This window comes from Polypterus senegalus, chromosome 8 (genome assembly GCF_016835505.1).
Source record: "Polypterus senegalus isolate Bchr_013 chromosome 8, ASM1683550v1, whole genome shotgun sequence".
Taxonomy (NCBI): Eukaryota; Metazoa; Chordata; class Cladistia; order Polypteriformes; family Polypteridae; genus Polypterus; species Polypterus senegalus.
Genome location: NC_053161.1, coordinates 145,690 through 165,000, shown reverse-complemented (window position 1 = coordinate 165,000; position 19,311 = coordinate 145,690). Strand labels below are relative to the sequence as shown.

The 19,311-nt window shown below is 38.4% G+C and overlaps 1 protein-coding gene across 1 annotated transcript in view; it reads right to left on the bottom strand.

Annotated features, from left to right (window-relative positions):
- Positions 1–19,311, bottom strand: part of erc1b (ELKS/RAB6-interacting/CAST family member 1b) — a 559,966-nt gene that overhangs the window by 449,398 nt on the left and 91,257 nt on the right. Inside the window, exons 6-7 of the mRNA XM_039760564.1 lie at positions 13,808–13,975; positions 9,556–9,693 (exon numbers count right to left, since the gene is read on the bottom strand). Of these exons, the coding sequence (XP_039616498.1) occupies positions 9,556–9,693; positions 13,808–13,975 (306 nt within the window). The remainder of the gene's footprint in view (positions 1–9,555; positions 9,694–13,807; positions 13,976–19,311) is intronic.

The window sequence follows — 19,311 nt, the reverse complement described above, 5'->3', positions numbered from 1 at the left end:
CCAAGAGCTATAAATGCCGTCAATCAGTACATCAAGCGCTCCTGGTAGAACTGTTTGTACTTAGAAGTACAATTACCTCACTGTAAACTTGTACTACAGTTGTAATATTGCACAAGCTGAGTCACTTTATGAACCATTTCACTATTTGCACTATATGTACATATATACTGTACTTATGCTTTCATATTTTACATTTTTCATTGTTTTTTATCATATTATTATTTTATAATTTTATAGGAAAATAAATTTATGGAGGATTTGCATATGGAATCTCACTGTACCATACAATAACAATAAAGGAATTCAAATCAATTCAATAGAAGAAAGTACGTATTTATACTGTACTAGGGGGCTCCACCACTGCTCACTTTGCTCGCCCACTCCCAGGTTTGGTTTACCGGATATACAATTTAACACTAGAATTACCAGAGCCTACGAAAAAACTCATAGATCCGTCCCACCTTAAAACGGTTCGCACCTCTCCGTCAGCATCTTTTGTCCTTTAAATGTGTTGATAAGCAGCAAACCGCAAGCAGCCTGCTATCACATCCCCAACCCGCACAGTTTTCTCAGCTCAAGTCTGTTTACCTGCGTGTCAGTTGCTTAGAGATGTATAGAGTGAGAAGTCAAGCAAAATGACACCTTTTATAAATACAGTAATCCCTCGCTATATCGCGCTTTGACTTTCGCGGTTTCACTCTATCGCGGATTTTAAATGTAAGCACATCTAAATATATTTTACTGATTTTTCGCAGATTACTGCAGACAATGGGTCTTTTAATTTATGGTACACGCTTCCTCAGTTTGTTTGTCCTGTTGATTTCATACAAGGGACGCTATTGGCGGATGGCTTAGAAGCTACCCAATCAGAGCATGTATTACATATTAACTAAAACTCCTCAATGCTATAAGATATGCATCCCGCACGGAGCTTGATTGTTTGCTTGCCTCTGCCTCTCTCTCACCCTCTCTGACATTCTCTGCGCCTGACGGAGGGGCTGTTTGCTTAAAAGGTACTGACGCTCCTCTAAAAAAATGCCGCTTTATTGCCGTGCTCGCATATTTAAAAGCACTGCGTATTGATTTTTGATTGTTGCTTTAATCTCGCTCTCTCTCTCTGACGTTCTCTGCGCCTGACGGAGGAGATGTGAGCAGAGGGGCTGTTTGAACAGAGGCTGTTTGCTTAGAAGATACTAACGCTCCTCTAAAATGCAGCGCAAACTTAAAAGCACAAGTATTGATTTTTTGATTGTTTGCTTTTCTTTGCGAGCGCTCTTTCTCTCCCTCTGAAATTCTCTGCTCCTGAAGAGAAGAAGATCTATTTGCATTCTTTTAATTGTGAGAAAGAACTGTCATCTCTGTCTTGTCATGGAGGACAGTTTAAACGTTTGACTAAAGGGTGTTATTTCATGTCTAGAGGGCTCTAATAATGTTAACAGTGTGGGAAAGTTTATAAGGGCTTAAAATATATAAAAATAACTACACAAACATATGGTTTCTACTTCGCGGATTTTCGTCTATCGCGGGGTTCTGGAGCATAACCAGCGATCGAGGAGGGATTACTGTACTATGTCATTATTTGGAACACTTGCATTTCATGTGTGTTCTGTGTGTACAACGATCTATGTAAACACATCGTTAAAACAGAAACATTTTTCAGGTTTTAGTAATAATAATTGACAAAATGTAGACATGAAGTGTATAATGTGTGAAGCCTGAATTCCAAATATCAAAGAAACACTTTCACAAAAGGTACAAATATAACTGAACAAATGTGCTTCCATTCAAAAATATAACTGCAGAAAAAGAACCCGCGTTAGGGTGTGACATTGACATGTATTTGCTACGACAGCTTCGGTGGTGCAATGGTATCAAATAAATAAAGGTAAATGGGTAAATAACATTCGATCTGGCTTTTATGTAAGTAACATATAAATGTTAATGTTTTGGGCACATGCACCATCCTTTCTATGTATGAGCCAGATCGAATGTTATTTACCCATTTACCTTTATATATTTACTTACTTCATACAGTCACAAGTAGAGTGTAGAGCTTCCCATGTACATATACAAAGTACAGCAATGGCAAAAGTGCATTTCTGATCCGATGTAGAACCGTTGTCACGATTTGAGATTACCTCTGTTATAGCACATCTATGTGAAAACAGCAGTATCAAATGCGGGGGTAGGAGTTGGGATCGTGAACGAGGCTGAGAGAATAAAACTTAATAAAAAAACAAACAAACCTTAACCTTTACAAGTACCATAAATTACACCGGCTATTACAGACTGGAATCAAATGTATGTTTTTATTCTAAAATAGTACGAATATGAGCAGCTCACTTCTCAAAACAGACTTGTCTGGGATCTAACCCGTGAAGCTTTGATTACCAGTCAACAGTTGATACCGTTCCACCACCAAAGCTGTCATAGCAAATGCATGTCAATGTCAGACCCTAACGCAGGTTCTTTTTCTGCAGTTATATTTTTGAATGGAAGTGCATTTGTTCTTTTATATTTGTACCTTTTGTGAAAGTGTTTCTTTGATATTTGAAATTCAGGCTTCACACATAATACACTTCATGTCTACATTTTGTCAATTATTACTAAAACAAGAAAAACATTTCCAGTTTTAACGATGTTTTGCAAGACTAGCTAAAATTTTTAATAAATTTTGACTTGATAAACGAGCGAGGTCTTGCAATACGAGTAGTTTGTATACGCTTTGTCTGCTGAGCGACACGTGATCACAGCTGAGCTGATGGTGGTTCTCTCTCTCGCTGCAGGATTGTGGGCAATCGTCAGTCGCCATGCCTCACTCATATAGTCAACATCCATACGAGTGTATACGGTTTACTACAGCATTATGACCACGCATATGTGTGTTGTGACATGTGAGTCCCAGTCTTGCACCCCAAAACACGAAGCTGAGTCTCAATACTTTAGCAACACCATCTTATTCAGCTTGAAACAGGAACAGCACGGTTATTTATTGTAGTGGGATCTGCCCCTCTCCTATACACAGACACAGCAGTCAGGCAGGGTCATGCCCAGGTGTGGTGTTATGGGTTCACAGTGTTGAAAGGGTCAGCTGCTGAGAGACCGTCTCGCCTGCTGTAAAGCCCAACTGGGATAAGCAGATGCTAGCACAGAAACAGCACCGGGCTTCTTGTTATTTTTAAAGACTGCTTCCTAGAAAATGTTTTAACCTTATTTTAAAAGGATTGTTTTTGTTTGTATATTTTTAACCTCCACGTTTTCTTTTATGGATTATTTATTTGAACTTGGAACTGCACAGCACTATGTATTGAACACTTTGTTTTTGATTGTCTTTTAAATAAAAGCACTTTTGCACATCTTTACCATCCCCCTTGCTCAATTGTTCTCCCACTGTCTAGCTCATCGGTGACATTATCGATGGTGTTGGGTTCAACGGTTCCCGAACAGCAATGGGAGCATGGAGCTGAACCTGCATCGTCACACCAGGTTAGTGGCCAAGTAATACTGTGCCCTGTGCATTTATAATGTTCCTTGTATCACCCATCAATGGCAGGAGGTTAAAGCATGACTGCAATCTTTTCAGATTCGCTATTATGGCGAACTGCTACAGTGCTTGGTGCCTGCGGTTGCTTCGGGACGATCTTCAGCGTGTCGTCCAGTTGGGTGAAATCCCACAAGAGTTTAGAAACTCACTCACACCAGCCATTATTCTTTTCAAAGGTAAAGTGTAGGTTAATTTGTTTTATGTATTTTGACTTTATATTTTGTATTAATCATTTTTATATGAATAGTTTTGGGTTGTGGAACGAATTATCTGAGTTTCCATTATTTCTTATGGGGAAATTCACTTTGATATACGAGTGGTTTGGATTGCAAGCATGTTTCCGGAACGAATTATGCTCGCAAACCGAGGTTCCACTTGTATTCTTTCTTTACTTGTCTGTGAGGAGTTTGTGCCTCTATGCCGCCACAGTTTGTGTGTGGTCATGTGACTGCAAGGCTACGTCTGATTTGTGAAACGGAGCCATGTGATTATTGTTGCTACGTCTGATTGGCGAAACGGAATCTTGTGATTATTTTTGCTACGTCTGATTGGTGAAACAGTCATACAGTAGATCCACTGGCGGTTTCTCTCTGGCAAAAATATAACGTATCTAATGGAAAAAAAAAAGTAACAATTCGAGTGTTGCCCAATGTAGAGAAGTAAGAGTGGTGTTTCTTCTTCACAAATGTATTCAAGTAAAAAGTATGGTGCAGTAAAACTACTCTTAGAAGTACAATTTTTTTTAAAAGTTACTAAAGTAAATGTAATGTAGTAAATGTAACTCGTTACTACCCACCTCTGTTTATATGGTTTAGAGTTGAAAAATGTACACAGAAATAATCATAAGGCCAGAAAACTTACTTGCCTGGAAATTGTGTATATAGTCTATTGGTATGGTTTTATTTTTTTGTCAAAATGACTTAATTTTGCTAGTCTATGTTGCATTTCATCTCCATTTAAAGTAGGCTTCAGGCAGGAAGAAGTTTATTTGCAAAGCATTTTGAGAGATATGTCATTTACTGTAAAGAAACAATTGTTATGGCTGTTTTACTATAAAAATGATAAAATTAATTAGCAGGATCCTATTGTCAACTCTAAATATCTGATTGCTAAACTAAACTCAATAAAGCAACAAGCTATTGCAAATCTGCTAAAGATAACATATAAGCTTAAAGCATCAGAGGAAAAGTGATTTGGTGAAATGCTTTCTGTGTCGTAAGTGGAGCAAATTACTGTATGTCAGGTGAATTAAGCATCAAGTGTGTCAGAAAAGGCTTCTTCTCCTTGCAGAAGACCATGACCTAATTTATAACAATGCACTGAGCAACCTGACAGCCTCAAACCTTCCTTGAAAGCTTGAGCTGACTAATTTGCATGTTGCCCACACTGAAATGATGAAGTAGAGCAGCAAACATCATCTCTTAGTGTTCATCTGTTTGACAAAATTCTTTTATTCAGCTTGTACATATGTGGTACATTGAAAATAGACAGATTTGGATCATTTGAAAAATTTACCTGATCTGACGGGGGGAAAAAAAGAAGAAAAAAAAAACAAAATACTAGCAAGAGGCAAATTCGGGATAAAGGCTTGTTTAGCTAACATGCAAATGTAGTCTTAAAATGAGATCTTTATTATTTCAACAGCAGCATCTATGGGGCGCAACCTCTGTAATTATTGGGGGATCCCACCCATTTAGAGCTACACCACTGACACAAACCATATATTTATGTAATTACGGCTATAAATAATCCTATTGTACAGTTGGCTGCACTATTGTAGAGATAAAAATTGTTGAATGAGCAGAAAAAAGAATTTGATTAATTCCTAAAATAAAAATATACATATTTTAATGAAATAATCCAAAATTAAAATACAAAAACCACAAATTCTGTAAATTAGCCTGATTCATGCCAAGTGTGGTCATCAAATTACCAATTCGCTAAAATCTGATATCAGTTATGTTAATGATATTCCAGCACAAAATTGTTCATCTGCAATTGGAAAAGAATAACTTAAAACAAACAACTGGCCTATGTATAAATTTTCTTAAGGACAGACAATTTTGAAAATTAAAAGCCAGATTATTAGGATATCTGAAAATGTGCTTATGCTGAGATTAACATTATCAGCGCAGGAGTACCCACTATGTAACACAAATTTACAACTTATCAGCTGTATAAAAACATTAAGAGTGCTGCCAGAAAAGCCATGTTTTTAAATGCCATATGAAATGTACAACTGAATCATCTAAGTAATGTATATACCTTTAACAAAGAAAACTATCATATATACAGTATTAAAAATAAACTGTAAGGTTTGAAATTCTGATGAGATCCCGGGTCCAGGCACTATATTTGATTTTCTTATTGAGTGTTCAATGAAATCTTGAAGAGATGTTATGGAATCTGATTAAAAAGCAATGGGCTATAGGTTGTAGTTGATGAATGTATACACAATATATTTTAAAATTCTTAAGAGTTACCATTATTTATGATCTGACATGGGCACAAACCTTCATGGTTAAAGTCAAAAAGGCAGATGAACACTTACTTCCTTATAAGCTAGAGAAAAGCCCCAGCATCTCAATCTATGTGTACCAATGTGTACTTGGACAGGCAATCTACATCACACAGACCACTTGCAGAAATATATAATATTTCAGCCCTCATTATATCTTCTTAACAAGATGATGCTACATTTGGCTGATGTAAGTGAAATAAATTTACTCATGATATAAAATAAATAAAATAATAAATAATCTTTTACTATGTAAATAATGCCTTTTTGCAGTGCTAACAACGTATGTGTGTACATGTTTTTAGTAGCTTGCTTACCTTTGCTGTGTGTGTGTTTTTTTTTTGTTTTTTTTCTAAGTTTTGGGCACAGCGATTTTGTCATTAATGGATTTGGTTGGCAGTGGCACCTCTTAAGGGTGTTACTCTGGCTCTGAGTTAAAAACATAAAAGCAACATTTACAATTGTGAAAGGAGGAAGTTAGAAGGAGAAAGAGTATCCAGTAGCAGTCCATGGATCAACTAAAATAAATTATATCTGTACTTCAACCTGTGTTGATGAGATGAGGAGTAAAACATAAAGCAATATTGCAAATGTAGCTTAAGATAATTTGTGTACTTTTTAAATGCTTCCTTGCTGAGTCAGAAGAGAACAGTAATGGATTTCTACCTGTGCTCATTTCAGCTTTGCCATGGGTACTGTCAATTTATATTTTTCTTATTCTGCAAAATTTATAATAATCTGAGACAATCAACAGGCAAAACCTGTTCATTTTTGTATATTTAATTAACTGTATTATGACAGAAGTGAAGAAAATGTACACCTCAGGATTTCATCCATAATGGTGAACATGAATTCTCACTTTCAGGACTCTCAAAATATTTTGCATATTTTCTGTAGCCTGCTACAGGAAGGTACTCTATCGACCATTGGCATTGGTTTCGCTCCTTGCTATTTTCATTATACTGCGACGGTTGTTACCTAAGCCTTTGTTACAAAATGAATGATAGTATCTTCTCTGTCGATGGGTTTTTGTACAACGTCATCTGTATTCCGGGATCCAGCAACAGCCTGTTCCTATCAGTGCGTTATTTCTTAACACAAACGGTTGATGAAGACAATGGACTCTCACTACGACACAGGGCAGTAGATTTCGTTGCATCACATTGGAACAGATTTGGAGACGTTCTTCCTGTTGTTCTTTCCAACGTAAGTCGAGCTATCACAAGTCAGGAGTACCGTCAATACATGGCAACATCTGGAGTTCTTTCTTCTTGATTTCTGAATTCCTTTCTCACAGTTTTCCATTCCTATTCTTACACTGCCGTATGTTACGGTAGGCGTTGGCTAGTACATTCATTTTAAGAGAAGGTAAATGAGCAGAAGACGTTATATAAATGAAATGGATTATTTTAATAATAAGTATGTGAAAAAAACTTGCATTACTAACAACTGCAATGCAAAAACAAATCTAGGCAAAATAACATTATTACTCTATATTAGCAAAGGAACAAATAAAAAACAGTTACAAAATTTAAATATAGAGTATTTAAGTTTTGTTACAAAACATGAGGTGTATGAGAAACTAATTTTAATTATATTATGAAAATTAAAAAAAACAGAATAATTTGGTAATGTAACATTATGTTCTTAACACTAAAATTACCAGAGCCTACGAAAAAACTCGTAAATCCGTCCCACCTTAAATCGCTTCTTAAAATCGTTCACAGCTCTCCACCAGCGTCTTTTGTCATCTAAATGTGCTGATAAAATCAGGCTGCAAGCAGCCAGCTATTCCATCCCCCCCACCAACTTAGAACGTGCACAAACGTCTCCCAGCTTATGCCTTGATTGATTTTCTGGGAGTGAAGTGGAGTTTTAGAGTGGAAATAATAGATCGTTGTTTGGAACACACGCATTTTATGTCTGTTTCGTTTCTACAGTAATCTGTGTAAACACATTGTTAAAACAGAAACCTTTTTATATTCTAGTAGTAGATGACAAAATGTAGGCATAAACTATATAATGTATGAAGCCTGAAGTCCAAGTATCAAAGAAATACTTTCACAAAAGCTACAACTCTAACACAACAATTGCGCTTTTATTCAAAAATATAAATGCAGAAACAAAAAGCCACCTTAACATGCAACATTGACACCTGTTTATTATGACTGCCTCCGTGGTGCAATAGAATCAGCTGCTGACTGGGAATCAAAAGGTCGTGAGTTTGATCCTGTACCTCTCTGTTTTGAGAAGTAAACTGCTCTTAGTCTTACTACTTTAGAATAAAAACATACATTTAATTTCAGTCTGTAACAGCCGGTGTAATTTATGATACTTGTAAAGGTTAGCTTTGGTTTTTTTTTTTTAAGTCAGTTTTATTATCTCAGCTGCGTTCACGAGCCCAAACACACCCCACCCCCGCATCTGACACTGCTGTTTTCACATAGACGTGATATAACAGAGGTAAACTCAGCTCCCTTCTACATCGGAGCAAGAATGCACATACCATTGCTTGCATACTAAAGTGTCAGCAGGCACTTTTCGTGGCATTACACACATTTTTGAGCATGCCCTCTGCACACTACTTGTGACTTAAAGGCTTTAGGAAGTAAGTAAATAAAGGTAAATCATGTCATAAAATGATTCAGATGTCACATGCGGGGGTGGGGTGTGTTTGGGCTCATGAACGCGGCTGAGATAATAAAACTGACTAAAAAAAAAACAAAGCTAACCTTTACAAGTATCATAAATTAGACCGATTAGACTGAAATCAAATGTATGTTTTTATTCTAAAATAGTGAGACTAAGAGCAGTTTACTTCTCAAAATGGAGAGGTGCAGGATCGAACTCGCAACCTTTTGATTCCCAGTTGGCAGCTGATTCTATTGCGCCACGGAGGCAGTCATAATAAACAGGTGTCAATGTTGCATGTTAAGGCGGCTTTTTGTTTCTGCAGTTATATTTTTGAATAAAAGCACAATTGCTGTGTTAGAGTTGTAGCTTTTGTGAAAGTATTTCTTTGATACTTGGACTTCAGGCTTCATACATTATATAGTTTATGCCTACATTTTGTCATCTACTACTAGAATATAAAAAACGTTTGTTTTAACAATGTGTTTATACAGATTACTGTAGAAACGTAAGAGATATGAAATGCGTGTGTTCCAAACAACTATCTATTATTTCCACTCTAAAACTCCACTTCACTCCCAGAAAATCAATCAAGGCACGAGCTGGGTGAAGTCAGTGGGGGGGATGGAATAGCCGGCTGCTTGCAGCCTGATTTTATCAGCACATTTAGATGACAAAAGACGCTGGTGGAGAGCTGTGAATGATTTTAAGAAGCGTTTTAAGGTGGGACGGATTTACGAGTTTTTTCATAGGCTCTGGTAATTCTAGTGTTGAATGGCACTTAGTTATTAAAGAGTTATTAGGATAGATGTACTTGCTCGGCCAACCTTAATATTAGTATACCTAGCAGTTCTATACCAACCTTTTCAGCTAATGCTTCCTCCAATGTAGCCAGAGCAGTGTCGGTGTTAGAGGTATCTGCTTGTAAGGACTTAACCCGCTCCTTCAAACTTGTCATTTGCTTCTCTTTATCCCTCAGCTGCTCTTGAAGATTTTCAATCTGTGAAAAATGCATACATTAACACATTTTTAACTATGTATTTTTCAGACAACTTGCCACTTAAAAGAACATTACAAAAAAGATTGTTTTTAGATATTATGTGTATATTTTAACACAGTGATGGCGAACCATTTAGAAACCAAGTGCCCAAACTGCAATCCAAAACCCACTTATTTATCGCAAAGTGCCAACATGGCAATTTAACCTGAATACCACCTAAAACTGAACACCAGCATAACCAAGGAGCTGGTGGTGGATTTTAGGAGGAGAGGTGAGTGTGTGCAGAGGGTACAGACCTATAAATACCTGGGAGTGCAGCTGGATGGTAAATTGGACTGGACTGCCAATACTGATGCTCTGTCTGTCTATCTATCTACTGAGCTTTTAGTTTAGAAAAGCAACTCATACATTAACATCTTTTGTCTTAAAAGAAAAACATAATAACAGAGCTTTCAATTATACAAACAACTTTTTGTTGAAAGGTAAAAGTTTGCATTTGGTATGCTTTTGAACAATTAATGTGCTTTTTGCTGTTGTATGCATGCTGATAATTTGTCTAACCTTGGCTCATACTTTGTAAGTTTGAGAGCAACACATGCAGCACTCAGGTCATCTGTTAGTCTGTTTCTGGTGTCAGATTTGATTTAATTCAAAGCTGAAAACAGCTGCGCACAAGCATAAGATGTTCCAAACAAAGTAAGGAAAGCAATCTCAAGTGCCTTCATTGACTTAAGATTATTTGGCAGAGAATTCCACACTTTAAGGATTTCATTTTCATAACTAACTGTGCTGTCCTTTGTCATCCCTTCGATCCTCTCAAGTGTTTCACGTAGGTCTTCCCTATTAAGCTCCGTAACCCCCACCCCCGCTTCCATTATATATTACGGGTCGTGGATCAGGTGTGGCGATTAGCAACTCCGGCAATAATTACAGATGCAGACGACTCCTCACCTGTGCGCTTAAGCGAGGACTGCCCGCGTCACAAAGCTCCCGGAAACCGCTCCGGCCACTCTACCATAACCCCCTTTAAGCCGCGAGTGCGGCAATTATCTGTTAAAACTGGCCTTTTCAATTTTGAGCTGTGGACCCGCTATACCACATCCCCTCCAACCCCACCACGGGAATCACAGACTCAAAAGGCTGCAGTCCGTGCCGCACCCTCAAGCAGCATGTGTGTCGCCCGCCTTACCCCAGACAGGAGAGGAAGGAAGCGCTCCCATTGGGCTGCTGGGCAGAGGCGGGTGATGTGAGAAAAGTCCTCCGGAGCGCGTGAAGAGGGGGAGCGGTGAGGGGAGCAGCCTGGCCTCGCATTCCTCTGGCTTTATAGTAACGAACTCTGTGCTCGGGCGACGGCGCGCGTGCCCACTGAGAGGGCTCTGAGTGCCCCCTTAGGCACGCGTGCCATAGGTTCGCCACCACTGTTTTAACACATATTAGAGAACTACAAGGCTTTATGACATATAAAGGCCAGTGCCATTACAGTGCACTAATAAATGAATTCATATAAATGGATAATAAAAGACCCATTTTCAAGTTTCTTTAATATAAAATTTGAAGGACACTATAAAATAAAATTATCTTTCATGCTCTTGCAAAACTTTTTGCATACTAAATTTATTTTGGGAATATCTAGTGTGAAAGGATATTTTTAAAGGCAACAGCAGCTAAGTATTTTGGCTTCCAGTGTGCACTGAAATATATAAGCATTTATATTAAGAAATGTCATGAAGAAGAAGCACTGAAATGGTTAAGTACACAAAAGATAAATATGTACCAGAGGAAGGTTCATGTCATATACAAAATTACATAAAAATATGTGAATAACATAGGCCCACCTCTTAGCAAGTAACTTATTAGTGCAAACAATTCAGAGTGAACATTTCAAACACAAGATGCAGGCCGGCTCAAAATTTAAAGTCTAAAGAAAATTATGTCAAAAGCTGCTGTAATAACTAAAGGGACATTCAAATCTGAAATGTTTAATCTGCTAAATATGCCAGGCCTTACCAATCTAAGGCTTTAAATTATACATTTAAGACAAATTATTTTTTGTGAGAAATACTATTATTAAAGCTCTTTTTGGGCTTGTTCTTATTTGTTTTGACAAGTGTACCAAATACTGAGGGCTGACTGTTACCAAGTCTTTCCCATTCTTACTTTCTTTCTCTTATTAGTTTTCCTGAAGTGGCAAAAATTGTCTGCTATTTTGATCATGCCGTCTATCTTAACCTTGAAATTGAAAATTGGAGGGGTATGTCATTGCTAATGACAGCTCAACTATCAGATCTTCACATTCCACACAAACTGACTTTTGCTTATATAGTAGTATATAGTGGGGTTTTGTAGAGTCTGGATAGTCAACTGGCATAACACAGTCAAGGTATGGGAAGGGATGGAACTTCCAACAACATGCCACTGTCTGTTAATAATAAATACATTCAGAGAATTTACAGTTGAGAAAGACAGAAGTTTCGAGATAAGGTAGTTACACTCACTAATCATGGTGTCCAGCGAGCAGTGACGTGTTGTATGTTGATTAGTAAAAGCCATTAAGAATTTCTCTGTACTCTATATACACAACCGTAATGGCCCTATCTCTATATATAATCTTCATTTGTATCTTGATCTTTGTTTGTCCGCGAATGAATTAGAAGAAGAAGCACTAGATGGCAGTAGAGAGACAGCTAAAACATAGGCATTGCATTAAGAATCTCCTCCAGGTTTATACTACTGAAGATTGTAGTACTCCAGTCACACCTCAAAACACAGACATTAAAACTAAACAAATTGTTGTGCTTTAAATTAACTAAAGAGATCTTCATTTAGATCTTGATCTTTGTTTGTCAGCGAATTCCGCATCGTAGACCACCTTCCAGTTTAGTACGTTGTTGTTACTCACGGATGTCAATGTGCCGGAATAACGAAAGGGGTGGTGGACAGTGTTACGCTGGTTAGCTCCTGAGGCCTGGTTAGAGAATGAGATTGCCGAAGATAAAAGGTATTTGCCTATGTAACATATGAATGAAAGACAGACAGTGGGTAAAATGAATGACAACGTAACAGCATGTTCTGGAAATTATTATTGTTACATTGTAGCCGGAGAGTGCTGTGCATCTCACAGTTGTACTTTGGCTTGCTCACATGTCAGTGAAGTGATCTCTATTTATGCTTTAAAGAGCCTGGATACCTATGTGTCCCCCTTTTATAACCATTGCTCCGTGTATATTGCCTTACTCTTTGGATTGCCACAAAGCAACCTGCGAGACTGGAGAAAGGTTGAGAAGACATCGTAAGAGGAAACGATAGCATCGTGAAAAACGAGACGGACTGTGAACGGACAGAAGCAGAAATGCTCCTACACCACCACATAATTACTATTCGGACAGTGATTCCGAGTAGGCCGTTCCTATCGAATCAATGTCCAAGGGTTTTCTTTTGTAATTTTGTTTCCCTTATAAAAAATCATAATGCTGTGCGACGAAGGGCCCAGTTCACGACTAGCAGCTGCATTTAAACAGGGAGCCCTTCACAGACAACTTTAACATGTGCAACGTAGTTGGGCGCACATGGCTAGTAAGCTATATATTCCTTAAGAATATTCAGCTGTTTAAAGCATCAAATTTGTATTTAAAAAATAAAATTAATACATTTATGTAAAAGGGTGTTGGGATATACAATATGACAATGTTTTCCTCAGCAATATATTTTAATGGTTTTGTTACATGCATTTTTTTTATTTAATTATTTTAAATATATTTATAGTGTTGTGACAGGTTCAAGCCCTACCACACCTTTAAACTGGATTAAGCTGATTTGAGAATGTCATACTATATTATTTTCTTTATAGAGTGCTGTAATATATAAACTTGCTAATTATCACACAAACTGTAAATATGTTCTTAAAAAGTTTTCAGTAACAATGAAGTCGACCATATGCCTTAACTTTGTATGTTTCTTTATTCCTCTTCATAATTTTTTTTACAGTAATAATACTGTATTTAAAAGGTAATAACTTCAGTTTATGCTAGGTGTTACACAAAAGGGAATATACTTGTATACGTTCTCAATACTTTAACTCTTAAAGTAATTGTGTAGCTATAAACTGCAAGCATACCTTCTTCTGCAAGACATTGACCTTCCGCTCCTTGACATCCAACATGTCTTTCAGATCATGGATTTCTCCATTGAGAGTGCCTTTTTCTTCAGCCATCTCTTGGATCTGTTTAGTCTTCTTGTTGAGCATGGTTTCTTTTTCCTCAAGGCGCAGACGTAAGGCATCCACCTGAAATGGATACATACATGCTCACTATGCGGTATTTCACCAAGTGCTAGTCATATCTTGCAATCATGATAAGGATGCATCAAAACATTAAATACAAAGAAAATGTGTTTTTTAATGAATGAGGTACTCATTATAAACAGAGAACTGCTATTCTAAACAAATGTCATAAAGAAACAGAGGCTATAGTAAGAAATTCATCTGGGCCTAATTACTCTCAGGGTAAGAGATGAATAAGGTTAGAAAATGACAGGTGATACTCAAGATTCAAGAATGAAAAAAGACAGAAAAATGCACATGAAAAATTATAAAAGCAAATGAAAAATTCCAAAATTAAAGAAATACAGCCAAAATAAGATTCAAGTTGAGTAACTTCTGACATTTTATGTACTTTGGCAAAGAACATAAAACCACAAGAATGTGTATAGAGAAATCCTGTTTTAAAGGCTTCTTTATACTGTTTACTGTGATTTATGGAAGAAAGATTTTTTAGGTCATGTACTTTAATAAAACAAATAATTCTTATATAATGCATATTTATAAGTGAACTAAGAAATACAATAATGATCTATGTAAAGACAAAAAATGGAAACTATCAATTTTAAAAAGTATGTATAACTGTAGAATTTTAAAAACAAAAAACAAGATGCTTAAATAAAAAAGAATGTTTTATTATTAATCTGGCCTAGAGACAAAGTTTCCATTGCCTTTGATGTTTCAATGCAGACTAATAATAAGCTTTTTTTATTAAACTGTAATCAGGGTTAAGTGACCAGAACTGTAGCCAAAAGGAGCTCCTGACCAAACATGTTAATCTGAATCACTAGGCACAGAGGTCTGAAATTGTGGAGTGAACCTTAAGGGACCTAAGGTGACCTGTATCTTTCAATTTCAAAACACCATATCCAGTACACCAACCACACAACAAAACAGCTCAGGATACTGGTTGACAAGGTGTTACATGGGTGTCCCCTTGGCCTGTTCCAGCTGTTTTGGTCCTCAATAATGAGGATCCTGTGAACCGGATCACCTGTGGGGAATCGCACTACATGGCCGTAGTATAATAACCAACGCTCCCCCACAGTCTCAATCTGGACTCTGTGAGCAAACGCTCATTCAACAAAATGTTGACCCAGCAGTACCCGAAAAGACACAGTACCAAAGCAGTCCAGCCTTCGTCTCAGGCTACTAAATTGCATCCATGTCTCACAACTATATAACAAAACAGGAAGCAACAGGACTTTAAATACTTAGACCTTCGTCCATTTGCAAAGATATCAGGAGTGCCACACACCGTTTTCCAGCAACATCATGACTCGCCCTGCTCTCCCAATTCATCTACTGAGTTCATAGGAAGAATCACCAGACACATGAATATCAATTCAATGCTGAGGTACATAATCCTTTTGACATAGTCAACTTTCTTTCCACAGACAGACACACTGCCAATGTAGGTACCCAAGAGGTCATTAAAGGCCCGAATCTTGGTTTTTAACAAGGGCACTCGCAAGCCAGACATTCAGACTCCTCGCTCAGTCTCTCGAGAGCCCTGATCAGAGCCTCCACCAACTCCATGAAGACCTCAGCATCGTTAGCCAAGTCACAATCAATGAATTTGTCTTTACCAACAGATGCCAAACAGCTGTTGGACTCCACAAACCTACCCAAAAGCCAGTCCACACAAGCAGTGAACAGAATAAGAGCAAGAACACACCTGTAATGAATCCCAGAAACAACAGGGAAAATGCAGAGGTTTTGCCTCCACTCTGCAGAGCACTCACAGTACCAGTGTACAGGCCAGCCATAATACCCAGCTACTTCAGGGGGATCCCACAAATTCTCAGAATGTCCCACAGGGCAGCTCGATCAACTGAGTCGAACACTTCATGAAAATCGACAAATGCTACAGAGAAACTCTTCTGATATTCTTTGTTCTCCATGAGAACCCTTAGTGCTAGGATGCGGACAATGGTGTACTTCTTAGGTGTAAAACCAGACTACTCCCGTCATTGGTAGATGAGCAAGTGATCACGGATTCTATAGAGTATAACCCTAGCAAAGATCTTACCCAGCACTGAGAGCAGTGTTATCCCCCTGTAGTTGCTGCAATCCAGTAGATTAACCTTTCCCTTTCCAGCTAGAGATGACAAGTCATGTCAGTTGGGATGACACCCTTCTCCCAAATGGAAGCAAAGATTGCTTCCAATGCCAGGAGGACAGCCTTACCACCAACTGGGAGAAGTTTACCCTGGATACCACAGATCCCTGCAGCCTTCCCTACCCTCAGCTGGTAACCACCTGTGCAATCTCTGGGAGACTGGGTGGTTCACAGATAAATGGATAATCAGCCTTAAGAAACATGGACTCAGAAATGTCCAACATCCTAGACGGAGGATCAATTTTAAACAGGTGCTCAATGTAGCCAGCCCAGTGCAACATAATTGCAGCATCATCAGTAAGGACCATTCCATCACCCGTTCTGACTGCGATACCAGTAAGGTATCTAATTATATGCCCTAGAGAAGGCATTAATTAAATTAAAACAAATATAACTTTATAATTTATACATAAACTACTTCATTTTTAAATTAAATTAGATAAACACTTAACAGCACAGTGGAACCTCGGTTCACGAACGTCTCTGTAAACGTACAACTCGGTTTATGACCAAAAAGTTTGCCAAACTTTTGCTTCAGTTCACAACCACACACTCGGTATACGAACAAGCCAGTTTCCCTTTCGGTTTGTGCGTGCTGATGATTTCCACACGTGTTGCATTGTTCTCGGTCAGACGTGTGTGCTTTCGCTGTGAACTCTTTGTGCTCTATTTCATTTCCCTTCTGGTTCGTACGCGCCAATTACTGTATTTAAGCTTGTGTTCAGCCTCTCCCTGTTCAATGATCTCAGTCAGACGTGCGTGCTTTACTTGTGAACTCTTTGTGCGCTACAGTATTTTGTGTGCTTTTGCAGTTAACTATGGCTTCTAAGCAAGTGAAGAGTGGTGAGAAGAAAATTTTGAAGAAAATTGAAAACGAAGTAAAGAAAGAAATTATTGAAAAGTATGAGCGTGGCGTTCGTGTTACTGATCTTGCCGCCAAGTCTACGATTTTGACTATTCTAAAGCAGAAAGAATCTATTAAAGCAGCTGATGTTGCAAAAACAGTTACAGCGTTAACCAGGCAGAGGCCTCAAGTGCTGGAAGAGGTGGAAAAACTGTTGCTAGTGTGGCTGAACGAGAAGCAACTTGCAGACGATAGCATAAGCGAGGCGATGTTATGCGAGAAAGCCAGGAAGATTCATGGCGATTTGCTGCAAAACTATCATTCTACGAGTGGCAAAAGTGAGAAATTTAAAGCCAGTAGAGGATGGTTTGAAAAGTTTCGCAAGAGAAGTGGCATTCATAATGTTGTAAGGCATGCAGAGGCTGATAGTTCTGACGCTGAAGCTGCGAAAGAATTTGTGAAAAATTTCACAAAATTAGCTACATCCCGCAACAAGTCTTCAACTGCAACGAGACCGGATTGTTCTGGAAGAGGATGCTGAAGAGGACCTACATTACCCAGGGAGAGAAGGCTACGCCCAGCCATAAACCAATGAAGGACAGGTTAACCCGTTTTGCTGTGTGCTAACGCTAGTGGCGACGTAAAAATCAAGCTGCTACTCGTAAAGCCAGACTGCCTGTGATATGGGGGGCAAACACGAAGGGTTGGGTCACAAGGACCTTGTTTTTGCAATGGCTGCACGAGGCTTTCACACCCGCTGTGAAGCGATATCTTGAAGAGAATAACCTGCCTAAAAAATGCCTTCTTCTAATGGACAATGCACCGGCACACCCTCCAAGTCTGATCCAAGTCTGATCCACCAGCTAAACAGCTAAAAAAAACCAGAAAGCCAAGAAATCACAACAGAGAAGACACCAGAAGGAAAACATCCCTCCATTGCGGAGCCAGACTCTCCCTCAAAACTGTAACCTCCCCTCCACCCAGTTCCTCCTCACTTCATGCAAGGTTAGTTTTCTTGGTGGTTTATTGTTAGTTTTTGTATTACGGATTTTTCAAATGTTCATTTTTCGGTTCGTAGAATGAATTGTTGCAATGTTACTTTTCTCTTTTTTCAAATGTTCATTTTTTTCCCCCTGTGCTTAAAATGCATTTAAAAAAAAGTGCTTACAGCGATCAGGTTATAAGGCTATTAGTGTGAACTCCTGCAATGTTACTTTCTTGGTTGCTTGTGGTTGGTTTTTAAATAAAGTTCGGATTTGTTGAAATGTTCCTTTTTTTTCCCCTGTGTTTAAAACTTATTAAAAAATGTGTTTACAGCGATCAGGTCGTAAGGCTATAGCACGAACTCTTGCAATGTTAGTTTTTTCTGTTGTTCAAGGTTTTCTCAGTGTTATTTAATGTTTTTATATTTAGTTTAGTATTACGATGTGCATTCTATGGTGTAATCTATACTAATAAAAGGCAAAGCCCTCACTCACTCACTCACTCACTCACTCATCACTAATTCTCCAACTTCCCACGTGGGTGGAAGGCTGAAATTTGGCAGGTTCATTCCTTACAGCTTCCTTACAAAAGTTGGGCAGGTTTTATATCGAAATTCTACGTGTAATGGTCATAACTGGAAGCAGTTTTCTCCATTTACTGTAATGGAGATGAGCTTCAACGCCGTGGGGGCGGAGTTTCGTGTGACATCATCACGCCTCCCACGTAATCACGCAGTACATAGAAAACCAGGAAGACCTCAAAAAAGCGCTCAAGAAAACATGCATTATATAATTGAGAAGGCAGCTAAACAATAAGAAGCGAGCGAGTGACATATACAACCATATTCATGAGTTCTGCTATTTTGGAAACAAAGCACGATGTGAACCTACACTTTAAATTAAGTTCATAGACAGGCTGCCGCTGGCGCTTGTAATTTAGTGCCTGCCCATATAAGGCCGTCCGTCAGCGGCAATCCAATAGCAAACTGCCACGGGTAAATATTCACGGGTGAAGGACTGTGCTTATGGAGAGGAAGATGAGATGGTCAGGGTGGTGTTTGACACAAACTCAGCGAAACTGCGAGAGAAAGTTTTAAGTGCCAGGACTAAGGTAACATTAAATACAGCTATGGACATAGCACGAGATGGCACCAGCACAGCTGGGAACCTTCGATGCATGTACACCGGTGGCTCACGTGAACTGACGCAGTGCACAGATAAAAGCAACAGTTCCAAAGAGCGCTGAACAAAACCGAATTACACAATTGAAAAGGCAGCAAAAATATGAAGCGCCTGATAAGCATATTCATAAATCCAGCTACTGCGGAAACAAAGCACACGGTGGAAAAAGTCA